The sequence below is a fragment of the Pygocentrus nattereri genome, chromosome 20, assembly GCF_015220715.1.
Source record: "Pygocentrus nattereri isolate fPygNat1 chromosome 20, fPygNat1.pri, whole genome shotgun sequence".
NCBI lineage: Eukaryota > Metazoa > Chordata > Actinopteri > Characiformes > Serrasalmidae > Pygocentrus > Pygocentrus nattereri.
In genome coordinates this window covers 15,818,622-15,838,095 of record NC_051230.1, presented here as the reverse complement: position 1 = coordinate 15,838,095, position 19,474 = coordinate 15,818,622, and the positions used below count along the sequence as shown (strand labels likewise).

The 19,474-nt window shown below is 39.0% G+C and overlaps 2 protein-coding genes and 1 long non-coding RNA gene across 3 annotated transcripts; 1 reads left to right on the top strand and 2 right to left on the bottom strand.

The window, feature by feature from the left end:
- Positions 1-474: 474 nt before the first annotated feature.
- On the bottom strand, positions 475-9,570 carry inpp5e (inositol polyphosphate-5-phosphatase E). Its single transcript, XM_017695595.2, has 11 exons — positions 9,372-9,570; positions 6,816-7,683; positions 5,179-5,302; positions 4,953-5,050; positions 4,745-4,869; positions 4,480-4,599; positions 3,483-3,590; positions 2,842-3,003; positions 2,575-2,690; positions 2,328-2,464; positions 475-1,642 (listed from the first exon to the last, which is right to left on the bottom strand). Exons 2-11 carry the CDS (start codon positions 7,625-7,627, stop codon positions 1,507-1,509), a joined length of 1,938 nt encoding a protein of 645 aa, XP_017551084.2. The 5' UTR covers positions 7,628-7,683; positions 9,372-9,570; the 3' UTR covers positions 475-1,506.
- LOC108426246 lies at positions 1,572-2,115 on the top strand. The gene is made up of 2 exons (XR_001857760.2): positions 1,572-1,653; positions 1,851-2,115. It is a non-coding gene; the product is annotated as an uncharacterized LOC108426246 (long non-coding RNA).
- A 1,406-nt stretch (positions 9,571-10,976) lies between the features above and the next one.
- mfsd10 (major facilitator superfamily domain containing 10) lies at positions 10,977-19,407 on the bottom strand. Its single transcript, XM_017695489.2, has 13 exons — positions 19,285-19,407; positions 18,650-18,858; positions 17,428-17,524; positions 17,205-17,308; positions 16,450-16,608; positions 15,828-16,016; positions 15,166-15,274; positions 14,415-14,526; positions 13,807-13,915; positions 13,567-13,657; positions 13,400-13,447; positions 12,978-13,067; positions 10,977-11,464 (listed from the first exon to the last, which is right to left on the bottom strand). Exons 2-13 carry the CDS (start codon positions 18,794-18,796, stop codon positions 11,361-11,363), a joined length of 1,359 nt encoding a protein of 452 aa, XP_017550978.1. The 5' UTR covers positions 18,797-18,858; positions 19,285-19,407; the 3' UTR covers positions 10,977-11,360.
- Positions 19,408-19,474: the final 67 nt, after the last annotated feature.

The following is a 19,474-nucleotide window of genomic DNA, read 5'->3' as shown; positions in this document are numbered from 1 at the left end:
CATGAATCCTGAACAAGATCGGTGTTCGCCTATTTGTTATTTCTCTAGTGATTTCACCAGCAAGCACTGAGCTGTAGATAGAAGATGAACTTGAGTTTGCATTTAGTATAACAGCTAAAATAACTTAAACATTTATAATTGGTTGCTTACCTGTGTTTTTTTAACACATTTTATAAACCGCTAAATTTAGATTAAAAACTAAATATCTAATATATAGTTTGTGATGAAAATATGTATAATTACTTGTTAGCAAAGGACAGCCGCCAACGGTTGCTATAGGAAAGTACACCCAGCGTACTTCTACATGAATGAAAACTCCCATCCACAAGTGACTACACATGCTTTACAGCCCAACTTACACACAGGACACTAAGTTATCTGGTTAATTATCAAGCCACTATTACCAATAGTGTGAATTGTACAGCCAAAGAAAACAGTGAAACAAACCTCTGAAACATCACACAACACCAAACGTGAGTCAGAAATAGCTGCTTTATATTACTTAAATAACATTGTAAACATTTAGAACAAGCTATTATTTGGTTTCAAACAACAGAATGTACTAGAAAAGGCCCAGAGGCAATCATGAACAAGATCTCAGGCACTTTCCATTAGGAGTGAGGAATGTGATGTGAATACACGATTCACTGTTACACTGGTTAATTGAGGTCCATGCAAGAGGAGTACAGTTAATTTGTTAGTCTATTACTTTGTTGGTCAAAATCAGCCCTGCTCCCACACATGCACAGCCAGTTGACATTGACATCAAGTAAGCAAGAAGCTAAATTTTGTACAACAAATTAAGGCATTTGACCCTCTCTGTTCAGTCTCAGTGAGAAATGATTTCAGCCTAGGCTGCACTTTTCCAATTAGCACACCACTATCAGATATAACATACATTTTAAGAGCGTTTATAAATAAAACAACAATCTTTCAAACAGGTGGTCCATAAATGATTACATTCCTGTAAATTTCGACTGGAAAAGAGTACCAGTAGACATCTGAAATACTAAAATATTCCTCTCATTTCAAGCATTATTTGGATGTTTTTTTAGATGAGATCCATAAAACAATTAAATCAGCTGTCATCTGCTTCGTAGCGATGGTAAATGTTTTGTTCCAATGAAAAATCAGAGATTTGAGCTGATGCAACTGTACAAGGCCATTGAAACCTGCTTTAGTTTGAAAATGCAGTTGTAAGAAACATTTCGTCCAACCTCTAACTGAAGTGTACAAAATAATAATAATAATAAAAAAAAGACAGGCATGGATGTTGAGTAAAGCAACTCTAGCTGTTAGGCTTGAGTGTCTAGGCACAGCCTTTTTTCAAGCTCCTGTGAGGGTGTGGCAAACATGGCCTGAAGACCTGGATGATGGCCCAACACTTTATCTCCCAAAATTTTGAGTTTCCCTTCGGTCCTGAAAGTCCAGCTTCCTTATTCCGTATCCCAGCACAGGAGAACGCAGTCTCACAGTTTGTACTGCTCCAGGCCTGCTGATCCAGCATCAGGAGATGGAGCAGACAGTGCTGTTGCTCTGGTTCTTCATCACAGCCTCCCTCCTCTTCAGCTCTCTAGTGATCCTCCTCTTGATGCCCTCCAGGTACACGGGTCGGTCAAACTGGCCAGCTCCCAATGGAATGCTGGAAGGCAGGTAACTACCTTTATTTTGATACTGACACCCTGAGTATCAGCTGAAACCGATACTGACCCATACTGTAGTATGTTGCCAAGACACTGACTAACATTCAGTGATGCTTGTGTGGCTACCTCATTTTATGTTGAGCTGCAACCTTTCTGTCTCATTTCAGACTAGATTTGTTTGTATGCTTCTGCATTTTCTACTTTTAGTGTCTCACAGGAGTATTACCATGTTTCTGCGAAGCGGTGATTCCCTCTCTGGTCCTGGATTAGCCTCTCCCCTGCATATTTTAATGCTTTTCCTGCTCTAATCAGTTTATGAACAGTACTTTCCTATGGATGTTGTGTTAGAGCAGTTCACTTCATATGTTCTTACACATTATCAATCACTTACTCTGTATTAACTCGGCAACATGGTAAATGAGGGGCACCCTCAATATTCTCTGAGACTAAATAAAGGTTGATGATTGATTGATTGATTGACTAAACTCTGAAACATACAAAGCAGGAGTCCAAAAACATGTAGTTCCTCAAATTAAGTTACTTTTACTTTAGATCTTAACATTAACCATTTTTAATCAATTTAAAAATGGCAAACAGCTAAATGCAACTCTTTGCTGTCACCCCTTCAAAGTTCAAATGTGTTCAATGCCTCCTATACAGTGAATAAACTGGTGTAGTACTTACTTGTCTCTACCAGGCCGAATTTTGACCTGGAACATGCCAATGACTGGCCGGTGATCTGAGGTCTTGATAGATGAGCAGGAGGTGTACTTAACCACTTTGATATCATCCGCTTGTCTGTTCCTGTAAAGGATGCGATCCTAAAAAAAGAATAAATAATAATAAGAATAAATAAATAAATTAAAAAAATCAAATAATAGTGCAAATTGTATCTACACACTTTTAAGAAAGGCTAAACAAAGTTTCTCACTGTATATGAGGGTGTCCTCTGCTTGGATGTGCTGTCATAAATATCACAGCCAATGTCAAACTTGTAGGTGGGAGGGAAGTGGATAGGGGCTTCCTGAAATCCTTTAAAGATGGAGCCTATGAACAAGAATTACAGGCTGGGTTCGTTCAAGAGATATCAGGAAAAAAGGAACCTTACAGAGGGTAAAGTAAAGGTTTAAATATATATATCTTTTTTAGTGGAAAATCTCCAAAGTCTTTGTTTAGATGAAACCCAGCCCAAACTGACCGTCTTTCATTTCTTTGCACAACTGATCATGCTGGAGGAGAGGGCCCATGTCTTCCCTGATGTGCTGGTTCAAAATAGCTTCTATGCCTCCCCGGTCTTTACTCAGGCGGAAGTTAAAATCCCCAAACCAGAAGACCTCATCGAATCGAGTGGTCACATCCGCTGAGGACAAAGGTGTTATGAGCAGGGTTACTATAGTGTTTAATGTATGTTTTTATTTTGGTTTCAGTTAGTTTTAAAAGTGCATTAACAGCCTCAGTTTTGCTTCTATTTTCCATAAAGAATAGTTTTAATAAAGTTTTTATTTAGATTCAGTTTTAGTTTTTTAACAATAGTTCAATATAATAATTGTCAGAAACCAGATTGTGATTCCTGATTGGATTTCTTCTGATATATTTTGCAGCGCTAAATCAGCGCAACACCAGACTGCTCAGCTCAAACACATTGCCATCTCATGGGTAGTTAAGGTTTTGATATAAATGGACTGCACTTCCACACCTTTTTGAAGATATTGTTACTATTTAGTTTTACTTATCCCTAGTAATAGTTTTCATTAATGATGACCTGAGACGTTAAGCCATTTATAACTCATGAAGGATATTTAATGCTTAAATTTGAAGGAGGTTTAAAAGAACACTCACAGGCGGTAGAACGATAAGGATTAGTGTCAGGAAGGCATCTGGGAAGAGCCAGGGCTTCTATTATCTTGTTGTAGTCCAATATTCTCTCATATACTTTGGAATCTCCAGCTGAAACAGAAATGTTGCCCACATTACAATGTCATACAGAGTAATATGTAGCAAGTAGTCTATGGTATCCTTGGGGAATAATACATTTATATAAAACATTATAATGTAAAAAAAAAAGAAAAAGTAACATTTACTTTTGTAAATCATAAAAAGCCAAGATATGTCATCAGGGATTAAGAAAACATACCAAGTTGACATATTGGCTTCTCCAACAACAATGCTACAGCCAGTATGTTCTCCATTGAAATTTCTGTTCCAGAACAGAAAGTCTGTTTGTGTTTTGACCTGTGATCACACCCACTGCCCATTTCACAGTACCAGTTCGACACAGAGTTGCCAGACATGAAACACAATAGCAGGCAAACACAGCATGCTGCAGCCATGAAAGCAAGCAAGCAAACTGGAGTAAAATGCAAGTAAATATGGCAATGCATTTGAAAGATGCAGCTTAAAGCCCGGAAGAACTTTGAGATGGACGCCGACTTTGCTAATTTTCTTTTGAACCAGTAAGCACTGAGTAACTAATTTATTAGTGGGGTTGGGCATTTTAAGAAATTTCAACATTTTTGTATTCATACTCTATTCATATTCATAAGCAGCTGGGTTACTGAGGCTGAATTTGGCTTCTGGTCCTCAGGTGCCAGAATGTAACTGCTGCAACAATGAAAGTGCAACGAGAAAATCTGAACAAGAAGCTGGTAAATCAAAAGCTGACATCAGTTTCTTTCTGGGGAAGCAAATGTCAGAAACCAAACTTGTCTTGACTGACTGACTGACTACATGTGTTTTAAGGGGAAAACTGTAAATTTTACTATTTGCCAAATCACTACTTTAAATATAATTACAAAACATTTGCATTAACTTTAGTACCATCAAACGCTTTACTTACAAGTAAAATGAGAAGTGATGAAGAGGAAGGACGTCCCGAAGAAAGTAAAGCCAATGCCAACTGCCCCTTTGGTCTTAATCTGAGAGATGATACGAGTGGTGACAGTAGCATGTTCCACCTCTACAAGAAGAACCAAGAACAATGAACAAAGGCAACTACAGGTATTTCATGTACATTAATTCAAATTATTACTACAGGCATTGATATATTCTTTGTACCATGAAAAACTGCACAAGGCCAACACTGACATGAGCAAAAGCCTCACCAGAACAGAACCATATGAGGTCCCTTCGTATAAAAACGGTGAGATAGAGCACTCCATGTGCAGCTGCATAAAGCATGACGTAGTACGGGCCGAGTGTTTCCTGCAGTCGGATCTCCCACTCCCTCCTGTTCGTACAGAGAATGCTGAGTGGATCAAAGAAGAGACAGAGATAGAAAAGAAAAAAACAGACAGACAGCAAATTTCATACCTATCGGGGCATCCTTCCTGAACTCCAATGATATAGAAGTCTTGTGCAAATTCAGTGTCAGTCGGGAGCAACAGGTCATCTAGGTTGTTTGGAAGTCCCTGCAGATCAAACGCACTAGTCATCGTTAATAAAAACTGGATGCCAATGTCAGGAAATTGATGATGATGACGACGATGATGATGATGTAGTAAAACCTGTTCCTTACATCAGTCTCAGGGTCACCCACCTTCTCTCCCTGCATATTCCAAGTGGCAACATAGATCCCCACATGCCTATCAGGAAAGTACCGGTCCAGCTCTTCAGGCCCAAGTAAGGCTCCGTTGCCCAGAACACTGCCCTCCAAAAAGCTCCTGTAACCAACATCAGGCAGGTAGATTTAAAATGAGAATTTTTTTAATTCTATTGACAAACTTCAAATGTGACATGACCAAAATTAACTACAAATTTTACTACCTAGTATGGGTATTATGATGAAACCAGCAGCAGGATAACTTAAATCAAGTGCTTCAATTAGAGACAGCTCTTTTGAAAGTTTAGTGGTTTTAAAAGGAAAACATTTACTGTTATTTGCATAAGCTGAAACTCAAGACCTATTACAACAGGCCAATGAAGTAGTGCATCATTCTGTAGTTTTTAAAAACTGTCTCTGTGGGAAACAAAAACACTCCAAATCTGATAAGTTTTCTCCTTTATTATTTTCCCTTAGAATATTATTGGATTCTCTGAATTACATAGTCATTTTGCAGTCCATGCAAGAATATTGCTATATCTACACTATAAGCAAGCTTACACTCATCTGCATTGACATGACGCTGCATGAAGGTACTCAATCTGTATGATACTACAGCCAAAACAACTTAATATCACACTTAGCTAAGCTCACTGGTTTGCATGGGGTAATTTATGGGCTGCCAGTCTTATTATGCCAATTAAATGCTGTGTTAGTTTGCATGTAGCAGTATTCATAATGAACTCATCATTCAGAGGATTCAGTCACATTTGATGAGAAAAATGTATCTAGGACCAAATGTATTGGCTTTGAAACATTTTAGACTTAAACAGGACGATTTCCAAAAAGGCCATTCATTTTTCCCCTGAAGAAATCTGTTTATAGCAGGAGTGACTAATATGGTCAGGTACAGAATGACGGCACAATTTCAGAGATCTGTCCAAACAATATTAACTCAAAACTAAAGCTCATATTACTTAATGACTGAAGTAATCAATCAGTAAGGCAGCATGTGCTGAGCACATCTCTCAGTGATTCAGCCATAATCCCTTTAGAAATCATACTGCTTTGCAATCTTCATTTCTGAACTGTTATAAACAGTTCATTTCATTCAGGAAATCTACTGTATGTAAGAAATACAACATAATTCAGTCCACGCTACACTTTTTTTTCTTAATGTATATTCCATCAGAGGGTTCTAACTTCAAATTAACAAACTGAAAAAAAGACTGGGAAAAAGTTTAATATATTAAACAGTAGACCTATGATTTAGATTGAATTCAAATTAGAATTTTGAGCAATTTGCATAAATCCTTGCACAGGTGAAGTACATATTAACAGCAGGACCAGATATGGCACCATTCATAATAATAAATAGCAGTGTGTACATGTAACAAAGACAGAGTTGACTGTCTAGTCATAGCAAAGGTTGGACACCTTCTTAGTTAAACACAGATCATCCAAATACCACCATGTCATCTTACCTAGCAGAGCAATGAATGACAATCCCGGAAGTGAAAGGAGTAAGAGACGTGGCAAGAGCTAAGCCCCAGAAGAGCCGTAACAGTGCTGACTATCTCTCTATATCGAACACACAAAAAATATCCCAAAAAAAAAACCCCAAAGGGTTCTACCTGTTCCTCACATCCTTGGGTCGGATTGGGTTCAGCGCACTGAAGGTGGACTTCATGGAGTTGACAGAGGCGCTATCCGACACCATGGTCTCCAAAAGCCGGCTGTCGCTGAAGTTCCTGTGCAGCCTCTCCGTCAGGCCCCTTTTCCCATAATCCAAACAATCCCTGTCAATCCGATTAGTGGTCCTTAAGGACATGGAGGCAACATTGTACTCCACTGGGGGAAATGCTCCTGTGGCGTGCAGGGGGGACAGAATGATTCTGGACTGTTTTGCCCGCTGTTCAGCCAGGCGACTCTGCCCGCGAGGATGTTTGTCTGCCTCGGGAAGGCTGCTGCAACGTTCCCGAAAGGGTGGGGACTCCCCGGCTGCCTGGTCAAAGTTACCTCTTCCAGAGATCTGGCCATTCTTTAGCTCTAAAGCACTGCTTAGTGCAGGTGTTGCATCTTCCCTAAGGGAGTCTGTGGAGGAGCCTGTCTCAGCTGGGTCGGTGAGGCTTTCCTGACTGCTCCTCAGTCTTCTTCTCCTTAATTTTTCCTCAAATGAGATGTTTCTGCTCCCTTTTCCCACAGTGGGAGGCTTGGGGAGGGAGGGTGGATGTGGCTGGTAAGGACTAATGTTAGTTTCCTTAATTCGCTCATCCTGAGGGATTTGGAGCACTTCACTGGAGTTATTGGTACCTTTGAGCTGCTCTTTCTTGGTCCTCTTGTTCACCCCATCTACGATAAAGCTATCCTTCCCACAAGGTGGCTCTTCAGGGTTAACTTCATCTTCAGGTTGGAATGGGACAATGGTCTCTCCATTCTCATTCATCCTACTCTCTACTTTTCAGATGCAAACAAGTGCCACGTTCCTCATGTTTTTACGTTCTGTAAACGGCAAAAAGAGTTACTGCATGAACAGAATTGGATAATTTCTGTATTATACTACTATATCTGTACTAACTGTACTTATATACTTTACTGTTTATATGTAGGGCAACATGGCATCTGTACCAGTAAACTGTGATACTTTTTTTGGTGATATTTTTATGGTTATATTTGAGATACTGAACATTATATCCATGATGTAATGCCCAAATTGTGTCGTTATTATTATTTTTATTCTATTTTGTGCACTTTCATCACTTACTGAGTGCTTCAGATTCTATTTCAAATAACCGTTTACAATCTATTAAAATAAATAAATACTAGGTGTCCTTTCTGGAAATACGCTCTCAATCTCAAAAACACAGCAAAACAACAAGATCAAAACAAGCCGTCAGGTTTTTCAGACATTCTTAGAACAAAGTACTAGTACTCAGAAAGCTGGGCTTCATTACTTTATTAACGCAAATGCGAACATCACAGTGAAGTGAACTGTACTGTATCAGTATCACCCCGCTCTTAAACTTTACACTACTAGCCATATATCTACAATCTGCTATTCATAAGTAGCTATAACCTTTCAAGACATCTTAAATGATACTGCCATCTACGCTTTCACAAACAAACGGAAACTGAACAGAGCCAGGGGACATCATCTGTGCTCCAGCTCATTAACGCTACCTGAGCCCCAGAAGCCTAAGAGTTCATTCAGCTAACAACGAGCGCTAACCAGATAACTGTTACAGGTTCGTTAGCTTGTAATTTGTTAACCTTCCTGTCGTGTTCGGGTCAAATCTGACCGATTTACAACTTAAAACGCTCATAAATATTGTGTTTTACATCTGATTGCCTGAAGGCCTTATGATATCCTCCACACTATGCACTTGAACATATAAAAGTGATGATGACCTCTTTCGTTGAATTTTGAGTGTTTAATCAGTGGTTACACCTGAGATGTTCCCGGTCAAGTGACCGCCATAGGAAATGAATGGGTATCCAGACTAAATTCATCCATCAGACAGAAAACATCCTCAATCACACCAGCCCAACTCACTCACTCTATTTGTATTTGCACTGCAGTTATTTTATGTCTAATTCTATAAATTCAGGTTAAACACTACTTTGAGACATTGTTCACAGCTAAGGAATGTTGAATAAAAATATGTTGGTGAAAAATGGTTTTTGTGCTAATTTAAGAGCAGTTAAAACAGACCGGTCAATTTCGACCGGGAACACAAAAGTAAGGGGCGGGAGGTGAAGAGGACAGGAGGGTTAAATTAACTAAGCTAGCTAGGTTAGTATTTTGTTTAAATTGCGATGCTCTTCACTGTAGTTAACAAAACTGACGACCGGCTAGTCACCAAAACGGGTTAGTGTTAATTATTAAAAGCGTGTGAATAAACGTCTTGCTGCGTTTCGCCGGCAACAATCAGTAATTATAACACCGATGAAGATTAATATGCTGTTAGCTTATATCGCTAGCTAGCTTAATAGCCTGTCCGCCAGCTAGCGGTAACCGCTAATAACGCTGTGGCAGCTAAAGGCGCTGCTCTCGGGCCAAAACAGTGCTGTGTCTTCTGCGAGCTGACGTTAGATTCGTTGTCTAATGTAAGGAGTTCGGGATGAGATGCAGAGCGACTCACACTTTTGTTTGACAATAAAGCAAGTATTAAAACACATTAGCTCGTTACCTCCAGTTGCTCGCATCACTGCAAACATTTTTTCACTTCCTTAGCAACCAGCCAGCAGAGACGGCTGAAGACTGGACGTTGCTCCACAGCGCCACCATCCCACTGAGACGGAGCTCCTGACTGAGATTTAGCGTTTCAGACCTTCTGAGATTTAGAGGGGAATTCCACCAGCCTTTCAAACTTTCTGCAAAACTCGTCGTTCATGTAAGCCACTCAGAGAGGTTAATGTGAAATGGTTCAGAGGAACTGACCGGCGGAGATTCCTTTAGTCACAGTGGTGGTGGTTGGAACCAGGGGTCACGGGGTGTACCACTCAAATATAGTTAGCAATTTTATTCACTGTTAAATCACAGAAGTGAACCTACATGTCGCCTCCGTTTTTAAATGTGATGCTGATCGTGGAAAATTAGAAATACATAAAAAAAACATTTATTTGGGAACTACTTTGCCTCACATTTTTGGCTCTCACGTACCTTTCTGCCATGAATGTATTTTTTTTCTGTGACGTAGCTTTTAGCAGTTCTGATAACTTCAGACGTCTGTTTTCTATCATCACCGCAAATTTCAAGCTAAGCTGAATGACTTTGTTTATTTCACTCTTTTATTACTGTGATATATGGAAACAAATCTAAAATGGTGTGTAATTAGTTAAGATTCTGAGCAGTAGCCTGTACTATAGGCCCATATTTGGTTTTAAGTTCAGGCACGCGATTAATTAGGGCTCTGAAATTGCATTCAGTAGGCTTTGGTTTTATTTGTGTCTTAAAGGGCACATGCCATAGAAAAACTAAAATCTCTCACTTTTTTTGAAGCAATAATATTTGATATAGTGTGTAAACACAGTTGGTTTCAAAATCGCCCATTGCGAATTTGCTGTTGTAACAAAATGTTTCTAACCACTTAAGCAGGCATTCCTTTAAGTTTGTAAATAAGGATATAGTACAAAACCAAAAGAATCCACTACAAAATGAAAGAAAATGTACCAGTTTCTTTCTGGTTTTCTACAGCAAACAGGTTTTGGCCGTGGGATGCCAGTGTTACTGCTACCGAGAGCTGATTGGTTGGCGAGGCTACAGTCTACAGCAGTTTAGCTCTGCTCATTCACACTGAAGTTAGATGGAGTGTTTCAACCTGGACTGCTTCTTAAATGAGACACAATACATGACATTTAGAGATCTAGAACAGAGATCATTTACATGTATCAGTATAAAGGCACAGTAAAAGGAACAGCCTTTTTAATTACAAGAGATAGAGATGTAAAAATGAATTCTGACTGTCTTTGGCATGTAAACTCACAAACGTCATAAGTGGACATCCAAGAAAATGAATTAAAAGAAATATGTAGGATGCGGGCGCTATAAGTTATACAGTTAACCTACATTTCCAACAAAACTACAGCTGATGTAATTATTCTGAAGTGCTCAAAAATGCATTTAGCACTTTGCTCATTGTTTGCCCATGGCACAGCCGTGATGTTATTCGTGATGATTCCCTCTCACGTTCTGGTGCTTAAATAGATAGTTCCGGTAGTGTTTAAAGATCACTTAAGTGTTTTTTATTGTAGTTAATTACTGATTTGCAAACCAAGAGCACCGAAACAGTGTAAACACTATAAACATATTTTACATCTTTATTTCTTCATTATAAAACATCTTTACTGGCATTTACAAAAGACAAAAATATAAAAGACTTCTCAGTGTTTGCTCTGTTCCAAAATATACTGTCAGATTATCTGTGTACTAATGAACTACTTTGATTATTTGCTTTTAATTGAATGTTTTGCCTGACATGGCTTGGTCATAGTGTTTCTGTTGTCACTGAAAACAGGAATTACACTGTTAACCTTTAGGTAGTTGCAGTACCGTATGATATGTAAACATTACAAAGTAAAAAAGCATCTGCATTCCACAATAAGGCTATAATAATGTTCAAAAAAGGCAAATATAAAAGCTGCTTGTAAGAATTTATCTGAAAGCAGCACTGTTGTTCTTAGTCCTCTTTGTGCCTCTCTAATCTGCTCAGTAAGAGCAAAGGAGCAATGAAGAGGACCGAACTGATGATGAAACACATCTCAGCTCCAGCCAGCCAGTACACTGCAAAAAAAGATATTATAGTGATTAAACTGTTGAACAGACAGGCATTAAAATACAATAAACCAAACCAACAAGGGCCCATATCATGGCAAACCTAACTTTTCTCAAATAAAAGAGTTTGCTGCTGGAGGTTAGGGAACCAGCCCTGCGACTGGAAGGTTGCCGGTTGGCTGACTGTCCATGACTGAGGTGCCCTTGAGCAAGGCACCTAACCCCCAATTGCTCCCCGGGCGCCATGGATAGGGCTGCCCACTGCTCCGGGCAAGTGTGCTCACTGCCCCCTAGTGTGTGTGTTCACTAGTGTGCATGTATGTGGGTGTTTCACTGCATGGATGGGTTAAATGCAGAGGTCTAATTTCACAGTGTGCAAACACAGTGACAAATGGTTGTAAATCATATTTCTATTCTATTCTAAAGTTTTGAAGTTTCAAAATGTTCCATTTGTTCCCAGTTCATGCAGTCTGTATATGGAAACTTTTGAATACATTGATTTTGTGATGTCACAAAATCTCATTTACGCAACTGTTCAAAAGTTTGAAAAAGCTTACCCTATTAATAGTTTTCAGGGTTATTTTATACAGAATACTAACTTATGTCTTATTCAATGTTTCAAAAATTCTGTGGGCATTTTAGAAATTATATGCTAACTTATATACTGTAATGATCTATTGACACTCATTTTTGTCAAGTAGTCTGCCTTGAGATTTGATCTCCACTTTGGAAATATGATGAAATCTGGATTTAATTTGATTATAACTTAATTCTCAATGTCTTTTTCAATCATTTTAAACTGAGATTTTAGATTTCTCAGAAATACTGTCTCTGTTTATCATTCTGGATAACATTTCCATTTGTTATAGCTTTCTATCTATCCATCCATCCATCCATCCATCCATCCATCCATCCGTTTTCTAAGCCGGGGGGATGCTGGAGCCTATCCCAGCAGTCTTCGGGCGGAAGGCAGGATACACCCTGGACAGGTCGCCAGCCCATCTCAGGGCAGACAGACAGACACAGACAGTCACTCACACACTCACACCTAGGGGCAATGTAGCATGTCCAATCGGCCTGACTGCATGTCTTTGGACTGTGGGAGGAAATCGACGCAGACACAGGGAGAACATGCAAACTCCACACAGAGAGGACCCCGGTCACCCAGCCGGGGAATCGAACCCAGGCCCTCCTCGCTGTGAGGCGACAGCGCTACACACCACGCCACCGTGCCGCCCCTTATAACTTTCTAGTGTCCTAATAATTATTTGAAAGCTAAGTCATAATTGAACTTCAGGGAAAAACATAAAATACAAGAACAATAGAGCCCTTTAGGGTAGCTAAACTGGTTATCTAGAACAGGAAGAATTCAAAGGTCAAACATTGATCATAAATTCAGTAATGTGTGAAAACAGGTCAGTCATTTCTTGGAATGCTCGTGAAATATAGGCTACAGTAAAAAGAGTCAAGCGTGTTTCCTGCTTCCTCTCTTCAACCAGATACATGATAAGTGATTACTCACCTGAGGAGGCCACAATTGGCCCCAGTGCTCGAGCCAGCGCTCCCAGACTACGAAGAATACCCATCACTGTGCCCTTCTGACTGGCAGTGCCTAATGCAATTAAGATAGCGTTAACATGTTCATTCATACTGCTGTTAGCAACCCACCCCATATATATGAAATCACAGTGTGTCTGGTATGGCCAGCCACCAATTTAAGAGTGTTTCTTTTATGTTTCTTATTTGTACAATATTTTACCATATGCTTCTTATGTTTATGTTCTTGTGTAAATGTATAATTATATTTATATTACTGTCTTTTATTTTTTTAGTTATTTGTTTTTATTATAGTCTTTTAACCCTATGTGAATCACTTTGAGCTGCATGATGAAAGGTGCTATACAAAAAAGCTCATTCCGTACAGCTGGGAGCGCATGTACTCACCGTGTCCAGAGACTTGTGCTGAAAGACATGGCACAACAATAGCAGCCGCTGTATGAAAGAGGAAAGGACACAGAAGTTGACAAAATTTCTTATTTTTTTCACAAAAACAGGTTTTTCCTTATTAAAACACTGTCACCAGAAATCAGCTAATTTTTAAATAGTCTTACCAAAGGAATACAAAAATAGGCCACTGTAGAGCACTGCCAAATTCTGTGCAAAGCCAATGAGCAGGAAGGCTGGAATAAGTACTATTATTGCCTGAAAAAAAAAAATCAGTCATCAGTTCAGTAGCTTGTTTTCAGTTTTCTACAGTATTTTCTTATTTTATTTCGAATAATATTTCTCATCCTGCTGGGAAGGGGTGACTATGTATGCTTAAAACCAATACATGGATGTAGGGATTATACCATGCGGACTGTCTGGATCTGACGGCCTGGTTGGATCCTGCGGGCATATCCACCCTGGAATGCTGCCATGGTGATGCCAATGAAGAAGAACATCTTACCCTGCTGCATACTGGAAAAAAAAAACATCTCTGTGAACATCAGAACAAAAAAATACACTGTATCTTTAGCCATTTACTAGTGAATTTACCTAATTCAAGAATAATCCTTCCTCTCTAGCAACAAGATAACTGCTTTGAGTCAGAAAAGCTATAATGCTTAAATCATCAAAGCAGCAAACACTAGTTTCAAAAAAGAACCCAAATCACAGCTTAACCACTGCAATCAGTCAGTCTCTAAAGAGGTGAGGCCATGGAAATACATGAGAAATAACAGCAGTCTTAACAGATTTTCAAGAGTTGAAGAGGACATCATCAAAATCTTTTAATGTATCACCAAAGATATTTGGCTAACTTGAGCCTTGAATATACGGACAGCCAGGAACCAAACTATCACAAGAATGAATGAACTACGATCCAGTGATCCATCTTGATATTCAGTTTTAAGGTAACAGCAGTTGTCCATAAAGTACATGTAATAGAGGTTATCAGACTCTTTCTGGTGAAGCTTACCTGGAGAACTTAAAGCGCTGATGGGTCAAGAAGCTCAGAGTGAACTCCAGCCCAGAGAAAAGGAAGAGGTATGTGAAGTAAACCCAGCCCATAACTTTAAGGTTGTGCATTCCTAGTGTGGGAATAAAAAGAAAAACCAGAAAATATCTGAGTGGGGATAAGTGTGGCAGTTGACAGTGCAAGAAAAACCACAATGGGTTTTAGTTACGTAGTAATTCTGTTAGAACCATACTGTTTACATCTATTGCTGTTAGAACAATACTGTTTACAATACTGTTTACATCTATTACTGCACAGACTAATATTGTTTACTGTTTACATCTGTTTTCATCTGTCACTTGATGCACTTTATGAACAGCTGCTACACTTATTTGCACATACGCACATGTAACTTTAATTTTATTTCAACTTTGCACATACTGTACACTTTTTGCTTTTACCTTTTACTACGGTTTTTTAGAGTTATTCTTATATTTTCTTTTTTTTTATTCTCTTAAGAGTATATATGGTGAATGGAGGAACAGCAAAGTAAGAATTTCATTGTACAGTGCAACTGCCTGTTCTGCTGTGCACATGACAATAAAACTCTTGAATCTTCATAACATAGAACAGCCATTTCTGTGTGTATGTTTGTGGAAATGTTATATATGTCACATAACAGATCTACAGATGGGTTTGAGATCATGTTTCTGTAACAAAAAAAACGTGTCTGTATGATGTATTAAAACTGCATACACAAGAATGAGCTTACGTTGTCTCGATGGTGGTTCTTTTGTTCTTGTGACTGCAGAGAAGTTAAAAAGGGACACTGGACTGAGTAGGTCCCCAACCTCCTGAACACCTGAGCTGACTGAGGAGCCCTTGTGAAGAAAAACACCTATCAAATATGCCTCATACGGAGTGTCGTGTCTCCATCAAAGTTACATCAATTATCATTGCCTTGACATCATGGCTTAGTTATGTCTATAGTTATTACAGTCAATTTGTCATACATATGTAATTATATAATCACTACATAGTTACACAATGAATCATATTTACATTTGATTTTAAGTCTGTGCCTTTGATTTTCTGTTTATTTTTACATCCAGAAATTACAAATACAAGACACAAAATGTAAAGTACGGTTTTCTTTACATAAAACAAAACTATACACACATCAACAACTTTAAATGTAATTCAAATCATAATAAAATATTCTCTTCTATGTATGAGCACCAGTCTGTTACCAGTTGAAAGACTGAAAACCCACACTTTGGAAAGAATTTCTACGCTTGCTTCAAAGAGCTACAGACAAAGGAATAAAATTAAATGACACCATGTTTTTGTTACAATAAGTCATGACTGTGACTAAAGCTTAGTACACCATTCAAGTTTATTTTTTTTTATAATCAAATCGGTCTCTTTTCATACCTTGCTGTCCTTGTGCAAAGTTTCTGGTAGCATGAGAAAGATGAAGAGCAGGTCTGCTATGGAAAAGAACACTGCCAGTAAAGCAGGGCCCTGGTAGAAAAGCTCAGTATCCACCAGTTTTAGCACAAAGTAGGCTCCCATTATTGGACCTAGAGTGAAGCCCAAGGAGAAGGCAACACCAATCATGGCCTAGGAGGAAAATAAAATACAAATCAGTCACAATAGCAGATGTTAAGTCAGTAATCTTGCAAATTACTGGAGACAAAAACTTGATTGCTGTATCAAAATAAAACATCTTCCAATGCATGCTAAAGTTAACTGTGCAACTTTGTTATCTGTGCTTGATTTTGGTGATGTGATATAGCTACATTCACCTGCTATTAAACTTTTAGACTCAGTCTACCATTCAGCTCTGAGATTCAACACTACTGTCTCTTACAACATTCATCACTTTACACTATATGAAAATGTTTGTTGGCCCAGGCTTCTTCTTATATGGACCATTCCATCGAATGCTGAATAGCTTAAAAGACATACAGAACTGTAAGGCCTTTGAATTCTACTGATTAATGTTGCACTTGCATGTTCTGTTTGAAGAACTCAGGCAATACTAATGACTCACCATTCCTTTGCTTCTTGCTTTAGGGCAAGGCAGGTCAGCCACAACAGCAGTGCAGAGGCTAACATTGCCCTTACAAAGTCCTCCCACTACACGAGACATGAGGAAAATACTGAAGCTGTGGGAAACTGCCCACAGAATGTAAGAGAATATCAGCCCCACCTGGAAACACAGAGACAAACTGATTAGAATTTACACATACTAACAAGGCCTTAACATCCCAATCTGAGCACATCTTACTCATCATGCCTAAAAAGAATGTTTTCAAACCTAATCAGATACATAGTAGTATACAGTCGATTATAATGGGCAACAATGTTTACGTTTCTCTGTACTTAAAACAGAATAAATGGTTGAGTAGGCCTGCGGGAAAAATCTTATTTTTATCATTATCATGATATGATTTTCCATGACAAACACTTTGTTACAGGCTGCAATGACTGCACTAAAATCACCTGATAAGATTGATTAATAAGAAGGTAAAATTACAAGAACAAGTGCTTCCCTGTGCATGAATCCTGTTTCCCTGCATAGAAAGCAAGCAATTTTACCACTTGGCCAAGCAAAATATCAACATGCACAACTCTATCCCGAACTACTAGCCTGTAAAAATGTTTTAAACATGATGAACGTTTGAGGTAACAGACCATACAATACAGATGCAACAGACTGACTCTAGGTTTGGAAATTGCTAAAAAGAGCTTTTTTAAAAAGAAAATCCACAGATCAAAGATTCATAAAAAGTCCACTATACCCACAGTAGTTAACAGCAGCAGTGGTCTTCTCCCATGCTTATCTGAGGCAGCTCCAATCACAGGAGAAGAAAGGAACTGCAGCAGAGAGTAGAGCGAGCCGATCAGACCTACAAAGTAAAACAAGTAGAAAACGATCACCATTCCCTGTTAGACACAAGCTGCTTGGGTGATAAAATATATAAGAAAGTAAGAAGTGCTAAGAAATAAAAAGCTTAAAAAATATTACCCCCAAAAAGTACACTGTTGTATTTTGTTTCCATGGGAACTCCTACGATCTCTCTGAACCAGTCCACAATGCTTTGTAATGACTGGTACACACCATCCTGTTTCAGAGAAAAGACAGACTGTCAGTTGTTACAATGTAAACAGATTCATTCAGAGTGGTTTGATGTGAAATTCTCTATTCCAGAGACACTTATACAGTCAGATTTGTTTACAGCGGTGGTGATAAGAACCAGACGTCTGAAGTTTTTAATGCTTCTAAAAGTGATCTCACGGAGAGCTATTACAAGAAATAGTTCTAAACACATAACCGTGTGTCTAGAACATTGTTTTACAATTAATATCAGGTTTTATGATCAGATTTTGGTCAAAAATATGTTTTTTAAGAAGCTGGTTCGCGAGGTGTGCGTTGTATGGCAAGATAGTAACCATTTCTTTTTTTTTTTTCAGATTTGCCATGTTTCAAAATGGTCATCATTACATACCTTAAAATTCAAAAGGCATATGTAGATTAACCCATCAATTTAGACAGCAATTAGAATGGCTATATTTGCATGGTAGACATGGTAACCCTTAGTTCCTTTCACCGCCACGGTAAAGAAATTTAACTTCAGTTTCTCTAGAACAGATCATTTGACATCAAATCACTCTGAATGACTCTGTGTGACTTGTGAACAACTTAGGTATGCATGGAATTCCCTTTTAAGGGTACAGCAATTACAATATGCAGAATACAGTATCCAAAACAGTTTAGAAAAGTACAGGAAACTCTGAGAACTTAGGCTGAAGTTGGTGAGGCAGTGGTATTCAGATAGTTGCAATTTGCAACCCCACCGCCAGATGACATTACATATTACACACTAAACCTTAAACCCATTAAATGGCCAGGGCCCACCGGCTTTATTACACACTTCTTTAACCTACAAATTTCTAAACCAGTTTGCATTGAAGTCCCTGGGATTTTAAGAGGTTACGTAACGCATTGCTACATTTTTTAACGTGAGAGGGCCTGTTTTAACACGAATATCTTTAATTTACCTGTGGTGGAATTCTTTAAACAGTCAGAGACTCAATAAGACAACACAACATCTTAAGTCTTGCATGTTTTGGTACAGAATACGTCGTTATTATTCTGGTATAAACTAAATTCAATTTCTGAAACATTTCTGAATGATGACAAAGTAGTCAGCAACCATGGTAAGTATTCTCTTAAAAAGAGTGCTCACCCCTGTTTGACTGTAGTGGTCCAAGATGGAGGGAAGCAGGGGGAGTATTAGGGTGAAGCCCAGCAGGTCCAGCAGAAGGGCAAAAAACACCACCCTAATGACTCTGGAAGAGTGACCGTCTTCTGGAGAACTCTTCTCCCCCGCCATAACTCTTCCCTTCACTTGTCTTCTCAGAAGTAAACAGCTGTGGAGGACCCTCAAAGCATCTCCTGTGCTCACAGAACGGAAATAAATCCCTAACAATGTGAGCTGTTTAGCAGTGGAGTTAGAGTAAAGATTACATTAAGCCCAAACACCACATCTAATCAGTACATTCAGTTACTTTAAAGACACAGGTGTTCCGTTGTGGACACACAGTTTGTTTAATCGCAAATCGTTATGGAGAAATCACAGCTTAACTAAGCGGTTTGTTCGTCGTCACTGACATGACGCTAGCTATCGTGCTAAACCCTGACAAATAACTTGTTTAATGTTGAAGACGAGCGGTAAACAAAATAGTTTCGCTGCTAAAGTTATTGTGAAGACAGCGGCTGTGCGGCTCGCTAACGTTAACCACAGGCTGTGAGCCACTGACGACCAGGCGTGTTCAGAGCGGTAGGTGGTTAGATAAGAGAAATTTGAATGAGACACTGTACCTTGAGTTCCTCCCCGAGCTCGACTGAATGGATGCGCTTTCACAGTCGCCCTCAAACGCACACACACACACACACACACACACACACACACACACACACACACACGCGGGGCAGTGTTTCTCAACCAGGAAGAGGCTTCAACAGAGGAGTGACGCACAGAGGAGGAAGCAGAAGCTGCCACTGCGAAACT